Genomic DNA, 19,167 nt, shown 5'->3' with positions numbered 1-19,167 from the left:
TGATTTAGCTCCGACTTTCTAGACCGTCGTTTCAATCTGTTGTACAAGACTGACCTAGATTCCGTAATCGATATTTTTACATAATAAATCAAGTTTTGTGTTAAAGATTATAGTTAATTCTTGGATATAGTCTAACAGTATAGTCTAACAATACTATCAACCTTGACCTCACTGTAGTTGAAGTTTAATGCAAAACGAAGGAAAAAATACGTAATACAGAAAGTTTTAAAACACCTTAAATAAATGCCTACAATTTTAAACAAACTCAAAATATTTTCAGTAGACAACAAGGGTAAAATACGAAAAGCATAGTTTTCAAAAATTATTACAGCTTATAACATTATAATAAATAAGTAAATAAATAAATGATTGAATACATAAATAAATAAATGAATGAATAAATAAAGAAAGACAAAAATATTTGTTTTACCTAGAATTGAGAACTATTGCCACTTTTGGCAAACCTGTAGTTCCACTTGTGTAAATATACAACAGTTTGTCTCGATAATTAGGTTCATCTGACACTGTTGGCTCGCTTGAACCAGCTTCCGATATAAGTTTGTTTAAATCGTGCACACCATCTTCGCATGTTTTCGATTTGTGACATACTTGGTATCTCTCGACTCCCTCGATCGAGTCCTTAATATCATTGATGGCTACGGAAGAAATTAAATTGTTATAAGTACCTCGTGTCTTGTATTACTTATCTCTGTGTAATGAGAATTTTTTCTTATGTAAAATGCTGGCGTGTATTATGCAGATGATATGCAGATAGTTTATATTAAAAAGGAAACGTTTAAAAAATGTACTTAATCATAAGATTATGAACTGTTATGCAAACTGTGCAAATTCTGTAATATCCAAGGGCATTATTGTAATATTTGCTAAGAGAGAATTAACAGAAAATGAAAAATATATTGAAACTTTGTAACTGATATCACTAATATTGACTTTTGCGTTGATATTTAGTCTACTACGCGTTACTTGCAATCTTTTATCTCCTTATTGTATAATTTATATTCATTTCAATGATACCGATACTTAAATTATAGGACTTTGAATTTTTACAAAGCTCTTTTATAATTAGTCAATATAAATGTGTTCAATTATGCAAAAGATATACTGTGATTGAAAAAATATTAGAAAATCAAACATTTGTTCCCCGATTATTTACAATAATTTAATTATTTTCCTCTTGTTATCTTTATTTTCGCATTGACGCGAATTTTTACTTAATAATGTTCGTATCTATAGATTGTATAATCGTATTTTAAAATTTCCCTCTTTCTCTTGCTGTTCTCCTTTATCTTAGCTGCATATCAGTAATTACTGGATCGGTATCATATTTACCAGACGAATATTCTTCTGCATAAATTATGCTCTTCACTTTAGCGATACGAAAACAATGAATCAAGGACTGAAGACGTAAATTTGTGTTAATCAATGCTGTGATGACTCCAAGTTTTCCCAGACCAATCCATATCGCGACGTACTCTGGCCTATTCGGCATCATTAAAGCCACAGCATCTCCCTTCGCATATCCCATTTTTTGAAAGACATATGCTATCTGGTTGCTATATTTGTTAATCTGCAAGATTGAATTTTGTATTTATTATTTTTTACTGCTGACCAAGTCCAAAGAACAAGAAATTTTTGGAGATAAAAATCTGAAATATCTTGAATCTGTTTTTGCAACTCACGAGTACGTAAAAGTTATATTTAATTATTTCTCTTTTTCCATATTCACCAGCGGAGAAAATTAAATAAACAACAAACATTTTCAATTGGGCCTGCAAAGGACTCTCGAATTTTTTCTTTAAAATTAAAAGCAATTCTCGTAGAGATACAGAACAAAATTTGATTCTTCCAAAGGAGTCTTTTCTAACGAATTTGAATTGTTTGCGATTTTTATACATACATCGGAATAAGTCCAAACTTGATCCTCGAAGAAGAAACAAGGCTTGTCAGGATAACGATCTACTCTTTTCTTAAATATCTTTACAACGGTCAAATTATTTCGACGTTGCCCTTTTACCTCGATCTCTGCCGTAACAGCACGATACAGAAATCTGAAATCATTATAATTTTGTAAAAAGTTAAGTTAAATTATTTATCGCATCTTCTGTTCATTCAGTTGTTCATTTTATTTCCAAATTAGTAATGAACTCGACCTTGCAATTTAATGTTTATTCGTCGTGTCAAACTGTTTCAAATTATATATTCAAACACATGAAATCACTATTATCTGATAAAAAATTACAAAATGTATAAACAATGACTTTAATTTCCTATGTAACTATTGGCTTAATTTGCTTTTAAAGAAAGATATTGATTACAAGTAGAAACTAACATTTATCTTTCTTTACAAATGATAAATTCGATATTGCAAACTTTTCGTAACTCGATTCATAAACGTTTCACCTTTCCCTCCAAAACAAAATGTGTTCCTTCTTTTCGCTGATAAGTGAAACTTGAACCCAAACACGTTGTAATCTGTCTCGTAAATAACGATACTGCTGAACTAATGATAAAACTACTTTCTCGCGGGTACTACGATGAAAAGAGAAAACGAAAAATAGAAAAATAAAATAGAAGAAAAATTTGCAAAATATAAAAACCCAAAAGTTTTGAAGTATAATAAGGTGTTCTAAACCATAATAACTTTAGATCATAAAAATGTTTGCAAGAAACGTTTATTTCCGCTTTATCGGCAAGTGTCGTGAATTCGTTTAATTTCATGTTTTTCGCTTTTTGAAAACAAACCAGGCGGCTTTAAAATATGAGTACGGTCGTTGAATCGTGCAAATGCAGAAATTATAACAGTCCAAGGAAAAAGTGATAAACGTAGAAAGAGGTCGCCGTTGGTGGTCGAATTATATCTATTTTGTGTTTTAAAAATTTTGTAAAGTTTTTAAAGTTTAAAAGTTTACTAATTATTTAAATCATGAATATGCAGAAGGAATAATTAGATGGTATCCAGTGTGTACAATAATGGATTATTTTTTAGATATTATAAAAGACCAGAAGAAATAACGTGCACAAATTTCAAGGTGAGTGTTACTGATATTGGTAATGACCAAAATGTACAGATAAGTGTGATATTAAGGTGAAAAACAAGAAATACTGCGTAGACCTATGTTAGAATGTACCATATGTAAGTTAGACATAGCATGTATGTGAGTGGGTGGCAGAGATTCGATAAATCGATGAAGGCAAACGAAAGTTAAAACGTTAAATAAAAAATTTAATTTCCACCGAGATATTAACCTACTTGCGTTGATAAAATACAATATTAATTAGTAATTGGCTCTTATTGTGTTAAATTTGTGCTAAGCGTTTAATTGATTTGATGTAAGTAATTTGTATTTAAGCCCATGTCCACGGTTTTAAGATTTTGACATTGAATTTAATAGAAGAATTTAATTGCAATTTAAGATTTTAATCGAATCGACAATTAATAAAAATAATAAAGATGATCTATTTTCCCTTATCCTTTTACGCTTCATGTGTTAATTTTTACTGGAATTCTAGTTATATTTAGAATTACAAATTGCAAAATTACTTTTGTCTTCGATTTATTTACGACTTTCGCTAATAAAAGTTAATCAATATTTTGTTTAGTAAAATAAACCAGAAATATGTCGTATCACGGCCATCTATGTCGTTGTCATGTACATATAGATGGATATGTACACGACAACGTTGATGATCACGTACCAACGTTGCTGAAACAATATAGATCATGGTATAATGTTTGAATAGTCGTCAGAAAACAAGCAGAACTTGTAGCTTATTCACGTTTGTTTGTCAATGATAAGTAAGTTTAAATGCTATATCGCACGTTTAATGATATTAAATTGAACTTTGGAGTTGTTATAAGTCTGTACCCAATTAAAAAAAAAAAAAATAAAATAGAATGCATACAAGAAATAACATACTTTGGATATTAATAACATAATATCTGCATTTTTTAGATTCTAAGAATCAAGTCCCTTTTTTATGTCAAATTTTGTATGTTTTGAATATCGAGATTCCATCGACTGAAAAATTATATCGCAACTTTTTTTGCGATGAATTTCTTTTAATCAATGACTTCTTCTAATCCCAGTGACTCCAATTTATAAATCTTCTACTACCTTCCTTTTTTACAATTTTACCTATGTTACCTTATTTTGCCTTATTTAACCCTTTAAAATTAGAAAATTTTTAGTGTAACAATTCCAACATACTTTACTATAGGGAAGCTCCTTAAAACCGATGATTCTGTATTGAAAGAAAAAAAATGATAAATATCTGTAATTTTACTGGTACAGTAACTTTTTTCTATTTTTCATTTTTATTGGCGAAAACAAAATCAAATAATAAATACCATAATTTATCAATGTCTCCAAAATGGCATCAAAAAGTGCAAAGTATTAATGACCATCGTGAAAAAGATACATTTCCTTTTTTAGATATAAATCCCCTTTATAAAGAGAGAACAACCCATGTTTTAATTAGAAAATAAATATAAAGACAACTATTAGAATTATAATTGTATAATATTATATTAAAATATTCACACCTTTTCTGTAAGAATATCGATACACAAAACGAATTCGATTTTCGCATCAGCTCTTTATAAATGCATTCAACTGACTAACAGCATTAGGCCTCGACTCAACGGGTACAAAGAACTTGTCGTACATAACGCGAGGAACATTTGCAGTGAAATACAACCAGTCGAGACACAATCATTGGTCGATTTATTCTTCTTCGATAATAATTCTATATTCTTTCATCTTACATTTAATCTTCAAATATTCCCTCAAATATTTCTGTTCAATCTACCACGTTAACCTTTGCATTCTGTAATCGAGGTTCGTTTAACTATCGATCGTAACATAACCAATTTCATGCAAGAGACGAACAATTTTGAATTCCCTTCTCGATTCTGCTGCCTGCAATATCACTCAGATTTATTATCACGGGACGCACGCATTACTCTCGCAGAGTATAGATACAAGCAGATACAAGTATATTTACCAAAGTAAGCATTTCTTTTGCCTAACGGTCCTTTTGACCAACAAGCGTAGCTTTGCGCGGGTCAGTGACCGAGCATGGTTCAAAAACTGTATCTGGTTTATGACAGTATTTTCTTGTCGCAGACGAATGTGAAACGTACGAAAAACAATTAAAAAGGTAGTATTCGCGTGCATACGAATATACAGTTAATTGATTTTATCTTAAACAAGATAAGAGATAAGGTATCGTGAAAGTTGAATTAATCAGGTTAGGTGAACGAAGGGCGTATGTTTCATGTTCCGCAATGAGTGCTTTGTTATTAAGCTTCTTTTTATAGAAATGTATGATATATATATCCTCATCAACAGATTCGTATAATTTGATTATATATAAATGTGTAAAAGATGAATTAAAAGTTTGTTTTATAAGATTCTTTGAGTAAAGGTAACTTTTATTGGACAAGAAATCGAAATGTTTTCTTAAAAAGAAGAAAAGAACGTTGCGAAGAAAATACTGTTTGGATATTAATGTGATACAGGGATATCAATTGCGATGAATTAATTAAAATGTAGTTAATAAATAATAATAAATAATTGAGATACAGCCAAATAATATTAATATTAAATAATAAAATAAATATTCATATATTATGAATAATTAAATTAGTCCAATCGAATACATTTATTATGTGATTTTTAAAGAATAAAACCCGTTGATAGATTTACAAAGGCCTTATGCACTTTAAAACTAGATCAATATATGTATATAAATAAATTCATTCTCCTAAAAGCGTTACCACGTATTCGATGTAGTTACAAATAATATAAGCGACTTTAACTTCCCCTGAGATAATTAAAATGCGATTGATTGCATTTCACAAGTAGTGTGTGATATACATATAATCTGCATGAACACATCAATGAAAGATTATAAAAATCCCTAATTTGACCCTATGAATCTTTATATAATATCGATAATGATGTGATTGGGACTTACTTCATATCACGAGGTAGCACCTTACAAATCATATATAACTTTCGATGAAATCTGCAGATGACAGGTAGCAACGCCAAAGCAAGCGCGACCTGGGCAATCTTGTTGAACCCAGGGAAACCGAACCTCGTCGCCACAACACCAAACATCACAGCAATGACACTCAGAGCTAATAGTAGAAGTGTTACATCCATGATCCAGTGTCACCCAGTCTTTTCGCTGAGTTCTGGTACTCGTACTTCGGAACTGCGAAAGGTAGTATGATGATCAATTCCTTATATGTCAAATGTGAAAGATGAAATATTGACAGTTCTTCGTACAGTCGAACAAAAATGTTGTCACGAAAATATAACTGCGTTTACACAAAGTTAATTTAATTTTCCTCAATTTCTAGGTCAATCCTTATGTAGGGCGATCATTCTCTGATGTTTCAAAATTACGTAAGGTAATTACAGATGTAAGTAACAATCAGTGGCTTTATTTCTAAGTCGCACAAGGTGCAGCGATCAATACTTAGCATTTTAAGAATTGCCGATATACTAAATGTCAATTATCTGTATATCGAGTTTAAGCAAAAGATTTTTTTAGTTTACAGATTAACTTCTTGTTTAAACTGTACGAAATAGCACGGTCGGTCATTTCTGTTTTAGAGCCAATAAGAACACACCGGGAATAATATTCTACGTTTGAGAATCGCGCTATGTACTGCAGCAAGTCTCTTTGTCGTGAACTTACGGGGAATTACTATGATCAGGCTCTTTATTCGGAGCGACACGAGATTGTTTTGTGCAACTCTTTATCTAAGAGTTACACGTGCTACGGCTATACTACCTTCCGTTATAGGGATACGCGAGTGCCACAACAACGATTATTTATACCTATGGGTAGCATGTCACGATCAATATTACATTCAAAATCGCGTAAAACACCCCAATGAATCTTTGATGTTTTAGAATCGCGCAACCATTTTTGTTGTACAAAATTACATTTAATAAAAGCATAGAAATTAATATTTTAAAAAATTAGGTACCACGATCAATTCTTCTTTACAGATGTTGCGACAAAATTTGATGCATTTCGGAGTTACACTAGTTACCACGATTCGTTTCTTTTTTATTACAGTTGCATTTTCAGCGATCAATATACCTCAGGTTTTACCGATGCGATGAGCGAGCTATCATAATTTATAAAAATATCACAATCCTCTAATTTGATTTCAATCCAATTCCCTAATATTTTTCGCACAAAATATCAGATGATTTTACACAAGAACTTTTTTAAGATCTCTCTATTAAAATAAAATTGTACGTTGTGCACGAGGATCAGTACCTTGCTCGTTTCAAGAGATACGAGAAGCACCACAGTTGATCCTAAATTGAAAACTGTACAAGACAGCGTGCAAATCAATATCCCGTGCCTCTCAGAGCGAGAAATGCCACTCTCAACGAAGCACCAACAACACTAACAGCCGGCAAAGCGACTGACTGGATTGCAGACGCCGTGTTCCGACGACACGTCGCTATTGCGCCACAACTGAGAATAATTTCTGTGCGATAGTGTACGCACAAAGCAGCAGAAAAATCGAAGTTTTATTTTAACGAGATCCCTACCAACGGCGTTACTCCAACTCCATGTTCCCGTAGAACAGCTACTAGGCATGCTCAGTCAGTCTGCACTGTTTCTCTTTTATTTTTCTTTTCTTAGTTTCAAATTTATTTGTTAAAATTTTTGAAAATTACGATTAATAGTGAAAAAGAATAAACTATTAAAGTGAGTAACTGTAAGGGTTGAATAAAATTTATCAGCTATAATTTGTAAAATATTTGTAAAATATTTTTCGACTCTGATTTATATAAATAATAATAATTGATTTTGTTTGTTTTCTTATTGAATGAATTTAACGAATAATTTTAATTACAACAAAAATAATTGATAAATAATAGTAGACTAGTATAGATAAAAATAAATATAAGTAAAACAATATTTTCCTCATATACTTATTTTGCAATAGCTGATTAGGACATTCGTACAATATTTTTGTGAAATTTATTTAACTTGTACATTTTCATTTCTTACATATTGTCATATAGAAGTAAGAAAGTAAATTATATTTTCGATCATTTTATATAAAATACATCGCTAACTATAAGATCTGCATCCTGTTATCCTTTAACATGGAAACTTTTATAGCTTATACTATTTATCTAAATACTTATTATCTATTAATTAAATATTTTTTTGCACATCCTTTTGTCAGGAAATTAATTATAATTGCAATGTATAAAAATTCGCTCACATACAAATACGTTTTTAAATAAAAGTTCATGTTTTATCATTTTTTATGGTATACAGACAATTGGATTGTAATATCACCTTTACATTAAATCACAATAACGTATTTATACTAAAAAATTGATTTATCACTATCTTCTTTGACATTAGGAAATAAAACATATTCTTATTTTATTTAAAAAATTCATTTTTAAATATATTAATGAATTAACTTACATAATTATAAAACTTTTCTTATTGGTGTTAGTAATAAAAAATTGCAATGCAAATTTGTTTAATCCATTAATTATTTTTTAACTAGTAATTTATTTGTGCATTAACAACATATAATATTCAATTAAACATTTGTATAAATATTTAAATTAATTAGTTTCAATTCCTAATGTATAATAATGAAAACTACTAATATCACTAACATGTCTTTGATTTTGAAATAAATATAAGAACAAAAAATGGAGAACTAATAATTGATAATACTTTCATTTATTCTTTGAATCTACAGAACATAATTATCATTATTCATATAGTATAACATACAATTGACAATATATGATTTACGATACATAAATAGTACACTTATATAATATTGAAGATCATAATAGTATGATAGATAATACAATAGTGTATAAATTTTATTTTCAAAACAGATATTATACTATCTTAAACACAGTTAAATGGAATTGATTAACAAAGAATGGATACATATTGGATTACAATTAATTAATTTTGAATATGATTTATAATTGTATAATAATAATGATTAGAGAAAGCATAAATATACTTGAAGTTAATTTGTTTAAAGATAGTAAAGCTTAAAAGACTATCAACAAATGCAAATAAAATGACTGCTGTACAATTTGCTATAAAACTAACCATGCATTCATATTACACAAAAATATACATAATTAAACTTAATAAAATAATACTGCTTTGTAACTTATATACGTCTTTCATATTGAGCTTAAGTAAAATCAAGATTCATAATAGGAATGTTTCATAATAAGAAGAAAGATTAATATAGAATATAATTCAATACATGCTTTAATTTTTAATGTTCATATTATTGATCTAGTCACAGTAACTATATTATCCATGTTTTATAATTCTCAATATATATTTTATTGTTACGTTTCTCACAACAGTTTAGCGTTGCTATAACATTTAGTATGATCTAATAGACAAACAAATATTACGTATTTTAATTATTGTTTAAACCATAATTATTCATAAATATTTAATAAAAGTATTGTATCTTTTTTTGATAAAAACATTTTAATCTGTAATTTATAGAATGAATATATGATTTATAAAGCAACCTAATTGCTGTTTTAATGTGTAATATTATTATTTAATAAGAAATTTTGCATAAAAGATAAGTAAATGCAAAAAAAAATGCAATTCTACCTTATAAATAAGCTCCATTGATATTTCAGTTGAAATTAATTTGATTGTATACTTGTTACAGATTTACATAAAAATGAAATTATATCATTTAGTTACAATCAGTCTGTTATTAAATTAAATTTTCATGAAATATTAAAAGCATATAATAATAACTAATGTACCTTATGTTTTGTTATAGCATTACTGATTTAGAGCTAAAATAAGAAATGATAGAAAGACTTAATGAACATCCTGAAAGTGAATGAATATTTAACAATAAGAAATAGTTGATTAGTTTAAAGAAAGAGCAATTTATACAAATATAATTTTCAGAAATTTATAAAAAAATTACCTAAATTTGTTGAGCTGGATATAATTTTTATACATTGATCTACAGTAATAAATATTCTAAAATGATTATAAATTCCTGTTGTTCAATTTTGTGAATTGTTCTTGTTATATGCCTCAACATCATCTAAATTCAAAATATCAAATTCTATGATATTTTTGCCTGCAAATTGCCCAAACACAGCATTTGATATGCTGCGTTTAACAACTGCAACATAAAATCACAAGTCAATGTAGTCTATTATATTAAATTATTAGATAGTATAACTAATAACTGACCATTTGTATTTACTCTTTTCACCATGAATACTGATAGACCTTGACATTCATGAGCTATGTATGGTCCAATAATTGACATATCAATAATTGGTGGTGTGATTATCTTTAATGTTTCACGCACAATTTCTCTATCTATCTCAGCATCACCTATAAATATTATACACATAAAATATTAATTACTATTAATTACTTTTAGAATTCAAATTCATATGCTTCACAAAAATAAATAAATGGAACCATTGTTAATTTTCTTGAGATGTTCATATAGAGTACATGGTGGTAAAACTGTTTCGTAATTAAGTGGCATTACCAAACAAGACCGCCGACCAATATCAATAATAACAGTTTTGTTCTATAACAAAATATAAATTATATAAAATACTATATATACTGGATAGTTTTTATAATACATGTACATCTATTATAGAATCATATATCAATATACTAACTTACAATGGTAAAATCATGTATAAATCGATCATGATGACCAGTACGAAAACCTAGTACATAAACTTTTTCATAGTGCCCATTTTCCAAATCTATTTCAAATTGTTCCCTGAAGAAACTTCTACTGAAATTATATATTTTATCCCTCATATTCCTCAATGCTCTGTCATAATCTTCTTGTTGTATAGATTTTGTCAAACTTTTTATGGCCAAATCATTATCTGCTATTAAATCTGGATGAAATCCATCTAAAGTATGTATTCCTTGATTTAATTTATCATAGGGAATGCTATACCATCCAGTTTTATGCCAATGCATCTTGAGACTACTATATTGTCCATATATGCGTGCTCCAATAATTACAGTTATGAAGATCATCAGAGCAATAAGAAACAATAAAGACTTTTCAGTTACATTAATACGATATACGCTTCTACGAGAAACAAAGTAATGACTTCCTACATCAGGTTTCAAGCATTGTGCCTCTACATCCTTTTTACCATTTTCCTGTTTAGGTAAATATAGTTATTCATAAAACAAGCTTTCTATAAAATATATGATAAAATAGAGATATTAGTTAAAGTTCATAATAATTAAATATATATATCAAATTTTCTTTTATAATAATTATTTAAAAATTAATTTCATTTACATTAAAATAATGTACAATTTTACTATAATATAACAATTTTACAATAATAGGGAATATGAATAATATTTTATCAAAGAACATCATAAAATATATCATGTATCTTATAAATGCAAGAAATAAAATATATCTAGACATGAATAAACTTGTTAAAAGTAAACAGAATTCATCAAAGATAACTTCAATTACATAAATAATAAAAAATTAAACATTTATTAAGAATGAGGAATTAAATTTAATAATTCTACAACTCCTTCATCAATTTTTTATTTTTGAAACCATTAAAATATCACCAATACTAAATTTAATAAATATCAAAATGATACTAACTACTGTATTCTTCTCAACAACTAATGGTTTTTCCTTTTTATCCTCCTTTCCAGTAACAGCTTGAGTGATAATCGTCATTTTGATAAATGTTTTAATATTAATACGCTTTTAAATATAGATACAAATTTTGCACAAAATTTGTTTTCGTGTGTCCGATCGACAATTACAGCGTGCAATCACCACATTTCGATAAATATTGACAGTAATGCTACATACGTACGTATAGCACACTACATCCACAAAATTTCAGGATAAACTATATACATTCAAATGCAACCGAGATTGATCGGTGACAACCGTGCCCTCAATGTACTAATAAATACAATCTACAAACACAACGACTCCTAGTGAAAATCTACTATTTTCCAATATTTTTTATGTACGTATTTTATGTATATATATACATTTTGACTATATGTACACATTAACTTAGTATATTATACAAAAAGTACGAAATTTTGATACTGATTGGTATTTGTTGTATTTCCTTTTACTATACGAAGAAGTTATGGATGAAATTCAGTATACCTTTAAAGATACAAAATCAAAAAATAAAATTGAACAAGAAAATAATGATTCAATTAAAAAAAAAGAAATAATCGATAAATGCATAGAACTTGATCACGATGAATTAGTAAAGTTAACCAAAGAAGCAATTCATAATATAATTGAAAGTGATCCATTACTTTCTGGTTTACCGGCAGATGTTACATTTGAAGAAATTAAAGCTCAAATTGCAGTTGCACAAGGGCAAGCAATAACTTTATATTTGAATCGTGGAGAGTTACCAAAACTTGGAATTGTGGTAATACATTTTTTAAGCAAGTTTTTATATTATTCTTATATAGTCTATCAAACATTTACTATGTTTGACAATTACTATAAAAATTATGAAAACTATAGTATAAATAAAACTAAAATTATAAAGAACAATAACCACAAGTTTTTTAAATGATTTTAAATTGTTTCTTTATAAATTTAGGTACCTCCCCATAATACTACAGTCTTGGATCTTAAGAAAGCTATAAAACGTCATACAAATTTATCTTTGAAAAGAGAAAAAGTTAAAAAGAAAATAAGTTGGAAACATGTTTGGAAAAAATACCATCTATGTTTTGATGATATTAAATTAATTAATGATAATGAAAATATAAAAGCTTATGGAATCACTAACAAAGCAGAATTATATTATGTGAAACGGCGTAGAGAAAAAAATAAATTGATAAAACAATTTTAATTTTATACAAAACATTTAATATGTAAATTATGTTACATGATTGTTTTATGTAGTATATAAATACATTTACAATTTTTTAACATAAATTAAGTTTCAGATAAATGTTTGTATTTTAGCTGTTGAATTTGACATACTAAATAGGGATTAACATCTTCTAACATAAAACAAGTTAAATCAAATGCTGCAGAGCCATAAAAATTTGTTACAATTAATTTCTTTAAGTTAGGCATTCTATATAATGCTTCCAGCCCCCTTTCTGTTACATTTTCACATTCTGAAATATCAAGGTATTCTAATGTTGGATATTCTGCAGATAATTTATCTAAAAACCAATCATCAACTGTTTTACAACCTTTCAAATTAAGTGATTTTAAATAATAAAGATTAAAAATGAAATGAAGCTGTTTATATCGCAAAGAAAATTTATTTAAATCTATTTCCTCTAAAATATACGTTTCATCAAATTCATTTGGTAACTTAGAAATTTCATTTGTTTTTGTTTTATCTATCCATTCATCATGATCCTTAAACCTTATTTTGCCACCAACAAAAATAATAAATTTTGCTGCTGCTAGATCTGGTCCTAATATCTCATATTTTTTATACTGAAAGTTTTCAGCCGATTCTGCAAAAGAATCTTTTTTATGATTCCACCAATCTCTTAATCGAAGTGTACAAAAGTCATATAAATTAGGTGCTTCTACTTTAAAAAACATTCCTCTTGGTGCACCATAAACGTGTTCATATTTGTCTGGTTTTATTTCAACAACAGCTTGTCGTTTACGTAAATATTGTATGAAGTGCATAATAGCTTCGTAATTATCATAGAATGGCTGTGTCACGTTAACTTTTAATGAATTATCGACAGTTTTATGTCTAAAAATTTGTTTAAATATACGAGTATAACGCTGATGTAACATTTTTATTATAGAACTGAATATAACTTCGGGTAAATGGTATCTAAAACGGTAAATAAATATTAGTAACAAGAAAATATATATGATTAATTTATTTATTATTTTATCATAATACTTTTGCCGAAATTTTTAATTATTCAATAAAGCCGAACCACGCCAGGATGCACATAGGACATATATGATGCAATGATACCATACTGTAGGTATATGTAAGAATGATATATTGTCACACCGTGATGACAAATTATTAACTTTTATTATCGACAATTATTCTAATAGCAATTATGATATTATATTAGCACTAATAGTATTAGCAATTTGTGTAGAAGTCAGTAGTTTCACTACTAATGTTTTATTATTTGATTATATACATTCTACGGTAAAGTTGTCACTAGAGATTTTATTGTTGTTATAATACGTCACATAATTTATCTATGCCGGTGTTTTTATATGCAAAGCTATAAAAAAATATGATTAATAAGATATGCATTTATAAAGCACGAAATTTTTCAATCATGATAGTGTACAATTAAAAATCAATGCTCGATTGAATGAGAATTTACAGGAAATATAAACAGAAAGTTCACGTGAATGACTGCAGATAAGTACCTGCTGAACGTCACAGTTCAGGGACGCTTTTTAGCGGCCCCTAAGAAGGGCTCCTGGATGACGCATACATAGTTAGGCAGGTACGCATACGCATCCCTACTGTGTAGGGATCTGGATATTACGTTTCGGTCCTGTACTGATCACGCGTGCAGCTGTTTATATTTTCTGCTTCTTCTCATTGAACCGGGTATAATATTTAGTATTAGTTACAGTAGTTTACTAATTGTATTTTAATTAAAGGAATTAATCATTTTTGGGCCATTATAATATACTTGGAGTGCAGTTTATTAAAAATTTTCCAAAATGATGGAAGATATGCAAGAAGAGGTTAGTAATACTTTCATACGTATGGAATAATATATTTGTTTTCATTTTGAACTGCCAAAATATGCGACGAAATCGTAGACTATATTTCAGTATTTTTTTTCTATATTTATATATTATAAGTGATTTTTATTTTAATAATGGAAATTACTGATAGGTTGACATTGACAATATATTTTATAATTCATATTGAGTTTGAGAAGAGATAAATATTTTTATATAATTTAATGAATATTTGATTGTTTCAGACCCAATTTGTAGTTGACGATGTAAGTAAAATTATTAAGGAAGCTATTGAAGTATCTATTGGTGGCAATGCTTATCAACATAACAAAGTAAATCAATGGACATCAAATGTTGTCGAAGGCTGCTTGGGAAATCTGACAAAACTTCAAAAACCATACAAATATATAGGTATATTTTTTTTTAATAAATAAGAATCACTTATTATTTTTAGACAAATAATATATTTAACATTAAACTAAAAAATTCTTTTAGTGACTTGCACTATTATGCAGAAGAATGGAGCAGGATTGCATACTGCTAGCTCATGTTATTGGGATAATGCTACTGATGGTAGTTGTACAGTACGTTGGGAAAACAAGACAATGTATTGTATTGTTTCAGTATTTGGCTTAGCAATTTAATGGATTTTAGTCTTTCCAAAGCTTCTGATGAATATATTAAAATAGATTAACAAATAATAAAATTTCATTTAATAAATTCCAAAAATTATAGTAATTATGGCACAAAAAACATAAAATATATTTTACACAATAGTCTTTTTCCTTTTGGCAATATTATGTATTTTTTATATTGCAAATATATTGCATTTAAGACACTAATTATTGCATTTATTAACTAAAATATTTTGTTCTTGTATATGTGTATTATAATTAGAAAGAAATATGAAGGACATTTATTTTATAAGTTTGTAATTTTAATATAATTGATGTTATTTATTATTTACATTTATGCTTTACACAAAAAATATCACTGTGTTTTTATTCGTACTTTACAGTAGGTAATCATATATTTTACAAAATATAAAAATTATACAGTCATATTCTAGCTGACTCATGTTAAAGCGCAAAATATATGAATATTTTTTGAAATCAAATATAGAGTACCTGTAAGTATTTATTTATTGATACTGTATATTCCAATCGAATTGGAACTCTATAATTATGTAATATTGCTTATATTTTATAAAAATAGAATGTAATAAATTATTAGCAATATTAAAATAATATAATTAGTAATTATTATTCTATAGTATTCTATAGATCTGATATTTTGGATAAGAAATCCTCGTCAACTGATAAATCTTCATCTAGCAAAACCATATTGATATTTAAATTATCACCGAATTCGTCGTCTATATATAAATCTTCAACAGTGTTGTCAGGGATATCCTACAGCAATATAAACAAAATGGTTTACAAATTAATTGTGTATATATTTAGATATAGATATAGTACATACATATAATCAACATTTAACGAAACGCTTACCCCTCTGCGTATAGGTAATTTCCCTAAAGCTGAGTTATTAACTGATCTCAATTGGCTTAATGCTGCCGGTAAAGAACGTCGTCGTGGTAAAGCACTTTGATAACATGTTTTACAATTTTTATTCTTTGTAGCATCGTTCATAAACATTAAATCAAAATTTTTAGTGGCAGATTTCTGTTCATTCTTTCCGTGAATTTTAGTTTGAATTTCAAGATTACTCTGATCAATTAATGTTCCATGGTTTTGTACAGTTTCTAAAACTTTGGCATTTTCTTCAATACTGATTATTTTATCGTTCAAAGGTTCAATTTCTTTTCTATCTGACATTGTATCGTTGGATAAATTGTTAAATTCACTCGATACCTCAGCAATTGATTCGCATACAAAATTTCTATTACACGTTGGGTCGAAGGAATGGCTGCATTTTTCAACACTGGCTATGCTGATAACGATATTGTTATTAGATTCATTTTGTGTTTCATTGCTGGTTATCGTGCTATTTACATTAGAATTGTCGAACAAAAATGTTTTGTTTTTAGCTGTTGATCGTTCGATGCTTTTAATTTCTTCATTGTCGTTAATTTGTAAATCATACAAATCTTCGAAAATAAATTTGTTTGCTTGATTATTGTCTACCGTTACTTCAAAGTCCTGGTAGGATTTGAATGAAGGAGATGGACACGATTCGTTAGTATTTGGAGTAATGGAGCGTACAATTTCTGTAGCCCGGTCCAAAGCATCTTTTAAAACTTGTAGAGGTTCGCTATGTGGACTTACGGGCGTCACTGAATCGTTCGTATTTTCGGTCACTTGTGTAGAATCTTCCTGACTGGTTTCTATTTCAGTAGCTAATTATTCCATTATAAAAATTAATTATTACACTAAGGATAAGAAATTTTTAAAATATTACAATGTCACAATAATTTTTGTAGAATATTAATTAAATAGTTACAGTTTTATTTTTCTGGATAAGAAGATTAAAATAGTATTTAGTTTGTATTATACTAATATATTACCTTCTGATTTTTCCTTTATGACGTAGGTATTATTATTATTCATAGAAACCGATTCTGTCGTGTTATTTTCGGTCGCAGTTTCAGTGAAGACAGTGTCGCTATTATCAGTTTGTTGCGGAAGATAGTGCGACTGTAATTGTAAAATTTATAACTATAATTATATGTCCAAGTTTTTTTAAAATAAAGTAACATAAATTCTTACAGCTTCATCGACACACATTTTTCTCATTTTGGACAAGCAAATTAACTTTTCCTTTCTCCACAAAGAAGTTTCGAAAAAACTTTGAGGATCGGAATTTAATATTTGTGGTTGCATTATTGCGTTCTTTATACTTTCAGGCGTATGTAAATAAGGAATCTACAATATAAGGTAAAGATAATGAGATTAAATTTTATTTGTTAAAAGATAATCTAACAAAGATATTTAATACGTTTTCGAGAAAATCACACCTTACGATATCGTGGAATCGTTGATTTTAAGTAACTTGGATCATATTGATTGGGAGATTTACTGTACTTTGGTTCTAAGCTAGTTTTGTGACTAGCTGGTTTATGTGGCTCATAATCCTTGCTTTTTGCTTCAGTGAGTATTTTATTTTTATTCATTGGACCTGATATAACAGAAGTATTAGAAACGATACAAAATAATGTTTTATAAAATTAATAAAAATTAACATTATAAATTGAATATAATTAGATATAAATAGTAAATATTATATTAGTTTTTTTTAAAGGATTTATGTTACTTATCTTATATTACTTATGATCAAAAAACACAAGAATTAAACATAGCTATTCAATAAAAATATTTTCCATTTTACTGTCATAATTAGACTCTAAATGCTGTTAAAATATTTTTCTCAAATAAAAGTAAAAAATATGTACGTACTTAAATCTGTAGACGCATGTGACGAATCACTGCCATAGAAGAAGTGTTCCCTTCTATTCGCCAATACTTTTTTTAGTTGTTTTAAATTGGTTCTTGCGTCTTTAAAAGATTCATCGTCTGTGGATTCGAGTAATGGCGATGAATATACCGATACTGTCCTAGAGTCCGCTACTTCCTGAGGTGCTTTAACTCTTCTATAGGTGTTGTTCCATGGTTGCACAATCTCCTCTGTATTAGATTCTTCATTTTGAACGATATCCGATACTTCTATCTCATAAGTCGGATAGTTAATTCTCTTATAGCTACTTTCTATATCGCTAAGAATGTTTATGCTCTTCTGTATATCATTTCTGACATTGCCTTTAACGTTGTCAGCAAAGAAATTTATTTCTTCGACGTGAGCTGTTGTTTTTTGGTTTGGGTTTTGTTTGGACATTAACTTTTTCGGATATAAATATTGTCTTGGTGGAGAATCTGAATTTTTAGTAGAATAAGATAACTGTTTGGCTGAAACGCTTTTGGTCAGTTTAGAACCCTTATTTTTTGATATTCCCATAGGCGATTTCATCGGCAAAATGTATGTTCTTCCGGTCTCGTAATTATTGTTCACGAATTGGTCGATGTACAGTGGCTCTTCATTCTCGTATTGCATCTAAAATTTTGTATGTTAGTACGATACATTTTGGACGAGAATTTGAAAGAATAGTTATATTAGTTTAAAACTTCTGCAGGAAGTCTGAACTTCTTTTAATTAAAAAATAAGTATAAACAATTTTCAGATTATGTAATTATCAAATTAATAAATATTTTTAATTTTTACCGTGGTATATATTTTTGAACGAGTTAAAGGAGATATGAAAGAATTTAATATTACATTGAAATTTAAATAACAATTTTCCTTTTAAAAAAAAAAAAAAAAAAAAAAAAAAACTCTAT

The 19,167-nt window shown here is 28.0% G+C and overlaps 6 protein-coding genes across 7 annotated transcripts in view; 2 read left to right on the top strand and 4 right to left on the bottom strand.

Moving 5' to 3' along the window:
• Positions 1–7,623, bottom strand: part of LOC108555620 (long-chain fatty acid transport protein 4) — an 11,696-nt gene extending 4,073 nt beyond the window's left edge. Inside the window, exons 1-5 of one of the 2 annotated variants that reach the window (XM_017911387.1) lie at positions 7,327–7,623; positions 6,001–6,243; positions 1,919–2,069; positions 1,351–1,588; positions 431–656 (exon numbers count right to left, since the gene is read on the bottom strand). In XM_017911387.1, coding sequence (XP_017766876.1) covers positions 431–656; positions 1,351–1,588; positions 1,919–2,069; positions 6,001–6,191 — 806 coding nt within the window. In that variant the 5' untranslated portion in view covers positions 6,192–6,243; positions 7,327–7,623. Of the gene's footprint in view, positions 1–430; positions 657–1,350; positions 1,589–1,918; positions 2,070–4,564; positions 4,621–6,000; positions 6,244–7,326 lie in introns of those variants that run through there. The other variant, XM_017911388.1, reaches the window with a different exon arrangement.
• Positions 7,624–10,043: 2,420 nt separating this feature from the next.
• Positions 10,044–12,089, bottom strand: LOC108555624 (uncharacterized). Its single transcript, XM_017911394.1, has 5 exons — positions 11,726–12,089; positions 10,753–11,253; positions 10,537–10,651; positions 10,300–10,446; positions 10,044–10,228 (listed from the first exon to the last, which is right to left on the bottom strand). The coding sequence occupies exons 1-5, from the start codon at positions 11,801–11,803 to the stop codon at positions 10,107–10,109; spliced, it is 963 nt and encodes a 320-aa protein (XP_017766883.1). The 5' UTR covers positions 11,804–12,089; the 3' UTR covers positions 10,044–10,106.
• A 144-nt stretch (positions 12,090–12,233) lies between these two features.
• On the top strand, positions 12,234–12,947 carry LOC108555629 (U11/U12 small nuclear ribonucleoprotein 25 kDa protein; the record flags this gene model as incomplete). The annotated part of the gene is made up of 2 exons (XM_017911400.1): positions 12,234–12,530; positions 12,708–12,947. Coding segments are annotated over exons 1-2 (537 nt in total), but the record flags the coding sequence as incomplete, so codon positions are not given.
• Positions 12,948–13,048: 101 nt separating this feature from the next.
• LOC108555614 (ATP synthase subunit s-like protein) lies at positions 13,049–14,196 on the bottom strand. The gene is made up of 2 exons (XM_017911380.1): positions 13,995–14,196; positions 13,049–13,922 (listed from the first exon to the last, which is right to left on the bottom strand). Exon 2 carries the CDS (start codon positions 13,880–13,882, stop codon positions 13,049–13,051), a length of 834 nt encoding a protein of 277 aa, XP_017766869.1. The 5' UTR covers positions 13,883–13,922; positions 13,995–14,196.
• A 127-nt stretch (positions 14,197–14,323) lies between these two features.
• On the top strand, positions 14,324–15,552 carry Dlc90F (dynein light chain 90F). The gene is made up of 4 exons (XM_017911399.1): positions 14,324–14,568; positions 14,729–14,815; positions 15,061–15,226; positions 15,311–15,552. The coding sequence occupies exons 2-4, from the start codon at positions 14,792–14,794 to the stop codon at positions 15,457–15,459; spliced, it is 339 nt and encodes a 112-aa protein (XP_017766888.1). The 5' UTR covers positions 14,324–14,568; positions 14,729–14,791; the 3' UTR covers positions 15,460–15,552.
• A 540-nt stretch (positions 15,553–16,092) lies between these two features.
• The window catches only part of LOC108555613 (uncharacterized), a 28,039-nt gene continuing 24,964 nt past the window's right edge, over positions 16,093–19,167 (bottom strand). The window contains exons 8-13 of the mRNA XM_017911379.1: positions 18,232–18,883; positions 17,793–17,953; positions 17,545–17,700; positions 17,343–17,472; positions 16,327–17,174; positions 16,093–16,227 (exon numbers count right to left, since the gene is read on the bottom strand). Coding sequence (XP_017766868.1) covers positions 16,093–16,227; positions 16,327–17,174; positions 17,343–17,472; positions 17,545–17,700; positions 17,793–17,953; positions 18,232–18,883 — 2,082 coding nt within the window. The remainder of the gene's footprint in view (positions 16,228–16,326; positions 17,175–17,342; positions 17,473–17,544; positions 17,701–17,792; positions 17,954–18,231; positions 18,884–19,167) is intronic.

The sequence above is a fragment of the Eufriesea mexicana genome, unplaced genomic scaffold (genome assembly GCF_001483705.2).
Source record: "Eufriesea mexicana isolate 0111107269 unplaced genomic scaffold, ASM148370v2 scaffold202, whole genome shotgun sequence".
In the NCBI taxonomy this organism is placed as follows: domain Eukaryota; kingdom Metazoa; phylum Arthropoda; class Insecta; order Hymenoptera; family Apidae; genus Eufriesea; species Eufriesea mexicana.
The sequence above is the reverse complement of the archived record's forward strand: the minus strand, read 5'-3'. Positions and strand labels throughout refer to the sequence as shown.

Coding starts and splice junctions, on each gene's coding strand:
- LOC108555624 (XM_017911394.1), bottom strand. CDS start 11,803: ATGACGATTATCACTCAAGCTGTTACTGGAAAGGAGGATAAAAAGGAA. Junction 11,254..11,725: donor TTGTTGAGAAGAATACAGTA/GTTAGTATCATT, acceptor TTACCTAAACAG/GAAAATGGTAAAAAGGATGT. Junction 10,229..10,299: donor GAAAAGAGTAAATACAAATG/GTCAGTTATTAG, acceptor TTTATGTTGCAG/TTGTTAAACGCAGCATATCA.
- LOC108555614 (XM_017911380.1), bottom strand. CDS start 13,882: ATGTTACATCAGCGTTATACTCGTATATTTAAACAAATTTTTAGACAT.
- Dlc90F (XM_017911399.1), top strand. CDS start 14,792: ATGATGGAAGATATGCAAGAAGAG. Junction 14,816..15,060: donor TGGAAGATATGCAAGAAGAG/GTTAGTAATACT, acceptor TGATTGTTTCAG/ACCCAATTTGTAGTTGACGA. Junction 15,227..15,310: donor AAAACCATACAAATATATAG/GTATATTTTTTT, acceptor AAATTCTTTTAG/TGACTTGCACTATTATGCAG.